Raw genomic sequence first — 12,196 nt, 5'->3', positions numbered from 1 at the left:
GTTTGTGTGTCTGTGATTGCCACCACCACCCCCCAAACATTGCTTGACAACCAATGGTGGTGTGTTTACGTCCCCGTAACTTAGCGGTTCGGCAAAAGTGACTGATAGAATAAGTACTAGGCTTCCAAAGAATAAGTCCTGGCGTCGATTTGCTCGACTAAAGGCGGTGCTCCAGCATGGCCGCAGTCAAATAACTGAAATAAGTAAAGATAAAAAGATATATATATCTATATATATATATATATAGATCTCTACCAAATATTTGGTAAAAATATTGTACCTGTTATCAACATAGCAAAATTCTCACTTGAAAAGTTGTATATGAGGCAATTTTGTGTGCATATCAATTTAAAAGACACATGTAATTTAAGGACAACTATTAATGTTGTCTGTTGTTTGCTGTCTGCTGTGAAATAATGTAACTTGATCCTGAAGAGATGCAAGACCCCCATATTCTTATCTCAAACAAGAGTGAGTCGGGATCTTGCATTAAAATGTGCATAGGTTATTAAACAAGTTTTACTATGGATTGCATTATGGCTCTTATTTAAAATTATATATATATATATATATATAGAAAGAGAGAGAGAATATAAAGAAAGCCAGGAGGTAGATGAATATACTAATTTCACTTGATATCAATAAGATAATTATCAATTTGCAGCCAACATCATGGAAAAATAATTTATTCTCGTGTATAATAAATTGTTTTACATGTCTGCATTTGTGTATTTTTAATAAATTACATAATACAGTTGTACATTTTACAAGGTAATGCAGGTATAGAAGGCTAGCTCATCAGATCATCAAAATATCATGGTTACATCCATTCTGCAACTCAATATACACATACAAAAAAGTCATCTTCAAATATTAATGCATGAAAGACAATAAAACTGTTTACTATAGAAGGGAGGAAAGGAGATTATATACATACACATAGGAGATTATATACATACACATAGGAGATTATATATACACATATATAATTAGCATGACTATATAACATATGCTAGGCCAAATAGAGCACTTACTTGGTATCAGCAAGTGGCTTGTGTTCATAGAACCAGTTCATCACCGCCTTGTCTTCATCAGTATCCAGTTCTAACTGGATGGCTTCCAAAGGTTCAACATCCAGCACATTGTCAGCGTAGTCAAGGGGTGGTTCTTCATCATCAAATGGTGGGAATCGCATTCTCTTGAAGTGGCGACGATCACGTTTCTCTCGCCTCATCATAATCCACATAGAGCTGCAGAAGAGAGAAGACGAAAAAATAAGATAAACACACGAATAATTAAGGAGATAATTAATTAATTAAATATTATATATGTAAACCTACACAGTGGAAATACAAAAAAAAGGCAAAGTAAATTTAACTGTTTGCAAATTGAAAAAACGACAAACTGTCTTAACCCTTTTGTTATCAAATTTCTGCTGAGATGCTTTGTGTTTCTTTCAATTAATTTTAAATATAACAAAGAATTTAGTAAAATAACTTAGTTATCATTCAGCTAATGTTAGGGACATAAATTGTGACTAAGGTTTGGTGGAAGATTTTAATTCAAATCTTATGAAAACAAGACATTTGCACTCAGAACCAGAGCTGGTTTCAGCCAGGTTGGTATCAAAAGGGTTAAAAATATCATGGTGACTTTAACCCTTTTGTTATCATATTTCTGCCGAGATGCTCTGTGTTTCTTTCAATTAATTACGAGCGTGGCCATTGCCAGTACCTCCTGACTGGCCCTCGTGCCGGTGGCACGTAAAAGCACCCACTGCATTCTCGGAGTGGTTGGCGTTAGGAAGGGCATCCAGCTGTAGAAACTCTGCTAAATCAGATTGGAGCCTGGTGTCGCCTCCTGGTCCACCAGTCCTCAGTCAAATCGTCCAACCCATGCTAGCATGGAAAGTGGACATTAAACGACGATGAAAGAATTTAGTAAAATAACTTAGTTATCATTAAGCTAGTGTTAGGAACATAAATTGTGACTAAGGTTTGGTGGAAGATTTTAATTCAGAACTTATGAAAACAAGACATTTGTACAACAGAGCCAGAGCTAGTTTCAGGCAGGTTGGTATCAAAATGGTTAAAAATATCATGGTGACTTTAACCCTCTCTGAGCTCTTGCAATCTGTCACCCACAAGGCTTCTCTCCTGTAGCTGCAGGCACGTTGCTTTGAGAAGAGCGCTTAAAATAAACACATTGTTAAGTTTATTTCCAGTACCTTAAGCTGTAAACAGGCTACTTTCTATTCAGAATATGGTTAACCTCTTAAAGATACACATTTTTTTTTTCAATTTCCAAGCAAAAAATATATTTTTTAAATATTTATTTTGAATCTGTATAAAAGGAAGAATAAGTACACAAACTATTTTGGGTCAGTAATGATTTATGAAGTTCATCATCATTTAACGTCCGCTTTCCATGCTAGCATGGGTTGGACGATTTGACTGAGGACTGGTGAAACCAGATGGCTACACCAGGCTCCAATCTGATTTGGCAGAGTTTCTACAGCTGGATGCCCTTCCTAACGCCAACCACTCCGAGAGTGTAGTGGGTGCTTTTACGTGCCGCCGGCACGAAGGCCAGTCAGGAGGTACTGGCAACGGCCACGCTCAAAATGGTGTATTTTACGTGCACAGGAGCCAGTCCAGCGGTACTGGCAATGAACTCGCTCGAATGTCTTTTCACGTGCCAGGAAGGCAACGTTGGTAACGATTACGCTCAAACGGAGCTATTTTCGTGCCCCCGGCACGGAAGCCAGACAGCTGGTGCTCTGGCAACGATCACGCTCGGACGGTGCTCTTAGTGATTTACTGGTACTGGTGCCATCATGATTTCACTTTCGCTTGCCCCAACAGGTCTTCACAAGCGGAGTTTAGTGAGAAATGATAAGTACTGATAGTTAAGGATAGAAACCAGGAATAACATCATGAACAAAGTAATTCGAGTTAGAAATAAGTGACAGACACCTCAGAGTAAAGTCAATGTATATTTTCTTTCAAATATATATTTCTACTAGACATCTCCAAACGAAAATATGCATGATAAAATGTGAAGAGGCTAAACTTCCATTTTGTGATGCCATTCTCATTGCTTAAATACTAACCACAATGTAATGAAGCTTTGAAATCAATCGCAGTTTCTTTTGGATTTTTTACCAAACGAAAATGGCCGCTCCTGCATTTGATGAAGCTTTTCTGGAAGAAATCCCGTTTGTTTCTGACTCAGAGGGTTGTAGGGTGTGATTTGAAAGGAAGGAAGTCTTACTGCTATTTCTAGCATCTTTAGTCACCACAAAGAAGCTCTCTCCCTGACTCGCTATCATGATGATAGTAATGATGTTGATGAGAGTGGGGGTGGGGGTGGTGACAATGTTACGCTTATGATGATGGTCATGGTGGTGTTGATGATGACTGACGTTATGATGACACTGACAACGATGATGATGATTACTATGATGATCATCACTAGTGATAATAATCGTTAGTGATGATGATGATGGTGATAAACTTCACTTACCCCCACTGTGCGATGTAAATGGGCTCGACAACCCAAGGGATTTCATTAACAAATGTTATGGCACCGGTGATATGGTAGAGGACCTTCACATCTCGGATCTGTTCCCAGGGCATTGGCATGTTCTCCAGTAGCTTCATGACAGCATGAGGCATGTATTTGAGGGCCCTGCAAAGGTAAAATACAAGGGGTTTTAAAAACAACAAGTATTAACACAACCATACATAAAACAATTAAGGATTTTATTACAAAAACAATAAACGCTTTTATGCAGCACTGCCACGTAAAAATGTCCTGAGCGCCTGACTGGCCCTCATGCTCGTGGCACGTAAAAGCACCCACTACACTCTCGGAGTGGTTGGCATTAGGAAGGGCATTCAGCTGTAGAAACTCTGCCAGATCAGATTAGAGCCTGGTGCAGCCATCTGGTTCCTCAGTCAAATCGCCCAACCCATGCTAGCATGGAAAGCGGATGATAAACGATGATGATGATGATGATGATGACAACATCATGTAAAAGTCCTCGTGCAGTACCACATGCACATGCCAGTGTGGTGCCACGTAAAAAAGCCTGTGCAAGGACATGTGTAAGCACCTGTGTGGCAACATGAAAAAGCACCAGTGTGGCAACATGTATAAGCGTCCATGCAGTGCCACATTAAAAGCACCCAGTATATTCTGTAAAGTGTTTGGTGTTAGGAAGGGCATCCAGCTGTAGAAACCATGCCAAATCAGACTGGTCATACTGTTCAACCTATGTCAGCATGGACAATGGGCATTAAATGATGACGACGATGATGAATAAACATTATAGTTGCAGGCATGACTCTGTGAGAAGAAGCTTGCTTCCTAACCACATGGCTCCGAGTTCAGTCCTACTACATTGCACCATAGGAAGGTGCCTTTTACTACAGCTTTTGGCCAACTTATGGGTGAATTTGGTAGACAAAAACTGAAGGAAGCCTATTATGTATGTGTGTGTGTCTTTCTGTAAGTGTTTGTCCCCCATCACCACTTGACAATTGGTGTTCATGTGTCTACATCTCTATAACTTGACAGTTTGGCAAAATAATATAAACAACTGAGGTAGTATTAAATTTAAAAAGCCATCTATGTATCATACTTAATGTTTACACACTGTTCATAGACTAGTTACTGCAGTATTTATCCTGAAAAAACACCTATAGTTATACTGCGCTTATGAAACACAATATATATTGGAGGGAAATGAAAACCATCTCAGCAGTGACCAACAAGAACACCTGATATTGGACAAATGAAAAGAAAATATTCACTGATGTTGCAAATAGCTGCCTGGATGAATAAAAATTCAGTGTACGCAATTGAGATAGTATTTAATTAAAACAGCCGTCTTTGTATCATGACCAAACCATCTGAACTGACACTCCCAGATCATGCAAGTAGCAGGACAGATCCCAATTTCTGGGTGTAGTCACAAGTTGAATATGAAATACAACCAATGACAACCAATAAGCCCGCAAAGTATCCTGGAACCAAAGGAGTTTAACTCTTTTGTCACTAACCCGGCTGTAACCAGCCGAAAAATTTTTTGGTTCATCAGACCAAACTGGCCAAGAGTACCCATTGTTATTTAAACGTATATTTGAACCCAAATCTCATTAGTACATTCATTAAAACACCTGATTTCACTTTGCAAACAGTTGAGTTATTGTCTCCGACATTGTTTGGCGTGATATTTGAACTCAGTGAATTTTGGAAGATTTTTTTCCCACTATTTTTGCGGCGTTAATTTTTTTCAACTTTGAAGATGGAGAGGAGTTTCATGCTATCAAGCAGTGATTCCGAATTTGAAGGTTTTTCAACAGAAGATATGGAGATATCGAAGAAAAGAATGAATGAGCTACAAAAGCATGTGGTGAACGATAATGAATCGGATATTTCTGTATCCGAAACTGAAAGCAGCGACGGCGACAGTGAGGGTGATTTTACACCAGAATGGAGTAAAGATTTTAAAAATATTTTTATTAACAATTTTTCTGAGGAGACAGGGTCTACCCACAGTCTTTCTCAGGAAGCGAAACCTTTAGACCTTTTTTTCTTATTTTTTCCAGCATGCTTGTTTGAAATGATTACTGCGGAAACAAATTGTTACGCAGAATGTAAACAAGCCGGAAAAACAGATAGCTTGTGGTTTCCTGCAACCGTAGATGAAATACGGGCATTTTTTGCCATAAATATTATTATGGGTATTAGACATTTACCCAGAATAACAAATTACTGGAGCGATCAGGAACCTTTTGGCGATGAATATATTTCCAGTATTATGAACGAGTACGATTCGTGAAGCTGAACCAATATTTACATGTGAGAGACACTAGCAGTACCCCAGAGACAAAAATTATGCAATAGAATTGATTAAGAACCCTTTCTTTAATTATGTTCCAAATATCACATTAATATGTTGATAAATAAAAAAGTTATAGGTGTTTAATAAGACTAGTCTAAATTCATGATTATTTTAGAATCTAATTGAAACTCAGGAGGGGTGTATTTTGGTCAGAAATATAGTAACGAAAGGGTTAAGTGGCTCTAAAGGGCCATGGACAGTGTCCAAGTCTCGTAACTATAGAACAGGAAGAACTAGAGACCTGAAAACCCAAACGTTTGTCATCCTGCTCAGATATAATCAGCAGCAAACACCCATGAATAGGGAGTCCAACCAATGGTCATGCTGCTTGACTCTCCGAGTTGGATCCTGTAGATTGTGTTGTTCTCTGAAGATCTGGTTGATGTGACAACTTGGTGTTCATCGACCAGCATCAGCACACCCGAGTCTTTTCAAGACTTCAGCCTCGTAGCTAATGCTGCTATGGATCACACTGCCAAGGTAAGTGAAGCAGTCAACCACTTCAACATTCTCACCTGCAACGACAGAAGCAGACAAGATGGAGGTCTCATGCAGGAAGCCAACGACGAAAGTCCAGAGAGCAGAGAATCAGAACAAATACCATGGGTCTTTTTATCCATGGGGCAAGCGAAAGCGAAATTGTGATGGCACCTGTGCCCAGCGTCGCCTTTCTGGCACTTGTGCCCGCGGCATGTGTAAGGACTTTCGAGCGAGATCGTTGCCAGTGCCCCTGGACTGGCTCTTGTGCGGGTGGCACATAAAATACACCATTTTGAGCGTGGCCGTTGCCAGTACCGCCTGACTGGCCTTTGTGCCGGCGGCACGTAAAAGCACCCACTACACTCTCAGAGTGGTTGGCGTTATGAAGGGCATCCAGCTGTAGAAACTCTGCCAAATCAGATTGGAGCCTGGTGTAGTCATCTGGTTTCACCAGTTCTCAGTCAAATCGTCCAACCCATGCTAGCATGGAAAGCGGACGTTAAACGACGATGATGATGATGATGATGTTCTATCGATTCTGCCAAGTCACCAGAATTCTGAAGTGTTTCCGTTGACTAAATTTCACTCACCGGGCATTGGTCTCTTTGATATCATGGAAGGAGGTACTTGCCCAAGACGTCACATAATATGCCTAGAAAGACCAAGCATAAAGGCCTCTCTGTTGACCCACAAAAACTATTCTTGTTAACGATGATGATAATGATGATGGTACTTACCCTAAATAGACTCTTTTGTCATGTCGGAATTTCCTGTTGGTCATATCACCATGATCCCGAATGATCTTGCGTACATGCTCTGGGGGCATCTCCTCTTTCTGGGCATCAACAAATCCAAACTTGCGTTTGTCTGCATATCTCTTTGACTGCAGCTGTTGCCATTTACGAGCTGAAGTAAACAAACAAAAAATAATAATAACCATATAAGGAATCAACTATTGTCATCATTAATATATCATAAAATGTATATTAATTTTACAGTTCTATATTTAAGAGATGAGGAATTATGTACATTATTTACATTTGACGGATATTTGACCTCATCTTGTTTGTTGTTAACATGTTTCGGCTGATATACCCTCCAACCTTCATCAGGTGCCTTGGGGAAATTTCGAACCTGGGTTCTCATTCCTAAGGTATTTTTCAATGTTATTATTATTAATATTATTCAGGTCACTGTCTGGAATCGGACTCGGAATCTTGGGATTAGTAGCCCATGCTCTTAACCACTACGGGCATATGGTGTAGTGGTTAAGAGCATGGGCTACTAACCTCAAGATTCCAAGTTTCATTCCAGGCAACGACCTGAACAATAATAATAATAATAAAAACAACAACAACAACATCGAAAAATTTCATCTGCAAGGAAAGTGATGGCCTCAGTTATTTGTCATGCAAAAGGGATTGTGTTTATTGACTATCTTCAAAAGGGCCACACCATCAATAGAGAATACCATGCTAACTTGTTGAGGCAGTTACAAATGGCCAAGAAAATTGGTGAAGGTGGTATTGTTTCATCAGGAATGTGCTCCAGCAAATAAGCCCTTGGTTTCAATGATCACCCTCTCAATTCTCCTGATTTGGCCCCATCTGACTATCATTGGTTCCCCAACATGAAAAAAAAACACTCGGCTGGGAACCAGTATTGCAGTGATGATGATATCATATCTGTTCATGAGTTTTTTGACCAACACGATGAAATCTTCCTCACCAATGGGATCCAAGCACTGCAACACTGACGGAAGAAGTGTGTGAACTGCAAAGGAGGACTATGTTGAAAAATAAACCTCTTTTGGTCGCATTCCATAAGAGATCTTGGTCAACCCATGAGCTGACCCTCATGTCTTGATTACATTTTCTGAGACAAGTGAAATCGAAATCGAGTTAAATTTGATGACTGGCACCCATGCCAACGTCGTCTCCTTCATTGGACACGAAACTCAGCTTGCGAAGACCTGTTGGGGCAAGCGAAAGCAAAATCGTGATGGCACCTGTGCCCAGCGTCGCCTTTCTGGCACTTGTGCCCGTGGCATGTGTAAGGACTTTTGAGCAAGATCGTTGTCAGTGCCTCTGGACTGGCTCTTGTGCGGGTGGCACATAAAATACACCATTTTGAGCGTGGCTGTTGCCAGTACCGGCTGACTGGCCTTCGTGCCGGTGGCACGTAAAAGCACCCACTACACTCTCGAAGTGGTTGGCGTTAGGAAGGGCATCCAGCTGTAGAAACTTTGTCAAATCAGATTGGAGCCTGGTGTAGCCATCTGGTTTCACCAGTCCCCAGTCAAATCGTCCAACCCATGTTAGCATGGAAAGCGGACGTTAAACGACGACGATGATGAATACATACTTCGTTAATTTTTCAGAGAAACCTGAACTGTTGTTTCTAGCAAATCAAGAGACCAGCACCCAGTCTTTCTCATTTGCTTGTCAAAGTCACATGCTGTAAATACAGGAAACAATGCAATGGGGTACATACCTTTCTCCTGCAGTTTCTCCTCCGACATGTAATCTGGGGGTTTTGGCTGCACGGGCTGTGGTGGTGGCTGTGGTATAGGCGGTAACTGTGGGGGTGGTTGTGGTTGTAGTTGAGGTGCCAGTTGCATCTGCATTGGTTGTTGACCAGTGATCAACACTGGCTGACCAGTCAGCAACAGTGGCTGACCAGTCGGGGTGAACACGTAGGGAAACGCCATCTTTTCCCCCGCGTTTTTCGCTCACGTTAAAGCTATACAAATTGAACCTGGAAATAAACATACACAAAATAAATTTAAAATAATAAAGGTAACTTTTTAATTATTAATCACTGAAGGGTCCATATAAAAGACTGGGAATGTTACAGGACAATACAAAAAAGAGTGGGACTGAAACATACAATAATAATAATAATAATATTTTAAAAAAGGATTGACGTAACTCTTCACGAAGGTAAATAGTCAAGACGAAGAGTGCGATTCGATTGTATAGATGTTTTATTCTTTAAACAATATTTCGACAGAACGTCTGTCTTTGTCAAGTTCAAAACAAAAGGTGATTGAAAATTCAAAATTTCAGAAACCAAACGTAAACTATGAACGAGAGTAACCAGCGTCCATACGTTGATGGAATGACCTCATCAGTTTTTAAGTTTTATAACAAGCAGAAAGAAAGAAAAAAAATGGAAAAAGGAAAACGACAGAAAAAAAGAAAGAAAAAGAGAGAAAGAAGAATATTCAATCAAACAGTTTTGTATAAATTTGATGATATTCTCCTGTCATCTTATTCATTCCTCCAGGGCGTGATGTCAATAACCCGCAAACATATTTCTCCTCATACATTCTGAGAAGTGAAAGTGGGGTACATTCAGAATATTTTCTGAGAATGTGCACTTTTAAATCTTCTTCAAAATTGCAGCCGCTTGAAACGAAATGTTCATCAAGTTCTGTTGAACTACTGTTCTTGTGCCTGACGTCGAATCTGTGCCCATAATAATAATAATAATAATACTTTCTACTAAAAGCACAAGGCTGAAATTCGGGGGAAAGGGGACTAGTTGATTACATCGAACCCAGTGTTACACTGGTACTTAATCTATTGACCCTGAAAGGATGAAAGACAAAGTCGACCTCAGCAGAATTTGAACTCAGAACATAGCAATGGAGGAAATGCTGCTTAGCATTTTGCCCGGTGTGTTAACGACTCAGCCAGCTCGCCACTGTAAAATAATGATACTAATAATCCTTTCTACTAAAGGTACAAGCCCTGAAATTTGGTGGGAGGGGGCTAGATAATTACATCGACCCCCATAAATTAGTACTTAATTTATCAACCCCCAAAAGGATGAAAGGCAAAGTCAACCTCAGCAGAATTTGAACTCAGAATGTAAAGACCGATGAAATACCACTAAGCAACTTGCCTGGCACAATAATACTGGTTTCAAATTTTGGCACAAGGCTAGCAACTTCAAGGGAAGGTTAATGGTGACTGTTTGCTGGCGTACTGCTGGACTCATCCATTATACCTTCTTAAAAGCCAGAAAAACCATTACTGCAGAAACATATTGCCAAGAAATTGCCAAAACGAATGGAAAACTGCAACTTCCCTGATCAACAGAAGAGGGCCAATCATTCTTTATGATAATGTTCAACCACATGTTTCACTAATGACGCTCCAGATGTTGAGGAAACTTCGTTACGAAGTTCTTCCCCACCCAGCTTATTCCCCAGAGCTTTCTCTTAACGACTACCAGTTTTCCAAGCACCCTGATGGTTTCCTGTGAGAGAAGGAGTTCAAAAATCAAACTGATGCTGAAAGTTCATCAAGTTCAGAACTCCAGATTTCCATGTTACCGGAATAAACACACTCGTAACTCGTTGGCAAAAATGTGTTTATAGTAGTGGTACTTACTTTGATGAATAAAATTTCCACATTGCTGAAATATATTGTGACGTTTCAAAACATCAAAATCGAATTAAATTCGACGACTGGCACCCATGCCAACATCGTCTCCTTCATTGGACACGAAACTCAGCTTGCGAAGACCTGTTGGGGCAAGCGAAAGCGAAATTGTGATGGCACCTGTGCCCAGCGTCGCCTTTCTGGCACTATTGCCCGCGGCATGTCTAAGGACTTTCGAGCGAGATCGTTGCCAGTGCCCCTGGACTGGCTCTTGTGCGGGTGGCACATAAAATACACCATTTCAAGCGTGGCCATTGCCAGTACCGCCTGACTGGTCTTCATGTGGGTGACACGTAAAAGCACCCACTACACTCTCAGAGTGGTTGGCGTTAGGAAGGGCATCCAGCTGTAGAAACTCTGCCAAATCAGATTGGAGCCTGGTGTAGCCATCTGGTTTCACCAGTCCTCAGTCAAATCGTCCAACCCATGCTAGCATGGAAAGCGGACGTTAAACGACGATGATGATGATGATAGTTTGTTTCAGTTTCCAACTACCTAATTTACTCTCAAGGCTTTGGTTGGCCAAGGTTATAGTAGAAGACACTTACACAAGTCACCACGTAGTGGGACTGATCCCAGAACCATGTGGTTGGGAAACAAACTTCCTATCACACAGCCAAACTTGTGCCTATATCTATATATCATCGTTGTATTTAGGCCCCACTTTTCAATGAATGGGCAGTCTAACGAGGCAGATTTTCTACAGCCAGGCCTTTCCGATTGCCAACTCTCGCTAATTTTCAAACAAGGTAATATTTCCCTTGGTCAGAGTTGCTTCTACAGAATATTGGAAATAAACGACACTGCTCATATGACAGTGCCACTCATCTACAACTGTTATGCAATTTTAAGACAAAGAAACACAAACATACATACATATATAATGGGGTTTCTTACAGTTTCCGTCTGCCAAATCCACTAACAAGGCCATGAACAAGTTACTGAATGATCGTTCCCCAAAGAATTTTTTTTTTTTATATTTAAAACAGAAAAAAAAATCAGAGAGTATTGTAGTTCGCTTGAAGCATTGTGTATTGTTTGTAAAGAATAAAAAGTTTAGAATGGTATAACAATGCACTGAGATGCTTCCGAAAAAAGGAAAACAGTTTATAGCAGAGACTCCAGCTAAGAAGATCTGAAGAAGGAATTGTAATTCCGAAATATCATCGGACTATAGATAACCAAATTACAACAGGTATATAGTCCATTTTTTGTTCTATAGTGCATTGTTATACCATTCTAAACTTTTTATTCTTTAGAAAAAAAATCCTTTTGGCATATATCACCACCTCCACTTTCAGAAACAAGCAGGGACGTAATTACACTTTGATGTCCTTTCCTTGACTTTGTTTCC

At 40.1% G+C, this 12,196-nt stretch overlaps 1 protein-coding gene across 1 annotated transcript in view; it reads right to left on the bottom strand.

Annotated features, from left to right (window-relative positions):
- The window catches only part of LOC106883575 (pre-mRNA-processing-splicing factor 8), an 86,626-nt gene that overhangs the window by 70,418 nt on the left and 4,012 nt on the right, over positions 1-12,196 (bottom strand). The window contains exons 2-5 of the mRNA XM_052978062.1: positions 8,885-9,148; positions 7,129-7,297; positions 3,526-3,690; positions 1,035-1,250 (exon numbers count right to left, since the gene is read on the bottom strand). Of these exons, the coding sequence (XP_052834022.1) occupies positions 1,035-1,250; positions 3,526-3,690; positions 7,129-7,297; positions 8,885-9,101 (767 nt within the window). The 5' untranslated portion in view covers positions 9,102-9,148. The remainder of the gene's footprint in view (positions 1-1,034; positions 1,251-3,525; positions 3,691-7,128; positions 7,298-8,884; positions 9,149-12,196) is intronic.

Source organism: Octopus bimaculoides, chromosome 30, assembly GCF_001194135.2.
Source record: "Octopus bimaculoides isolate UCB-OBI-ISO-001 chromosome 30, ASM119413v2, whole genome shotgun sequence".
Classification (NCBI taxonomy): Eukaryota; Metazoa; Mollusca; class Cephalopoda; order Octopoda; family Octopodidae; genus Octopus; species Octopus bimaculoides.
Note: the sequence above shows the minus strand (reverse complement) of the source record. Positions and strands in the feature narration are given on the sequence as shown.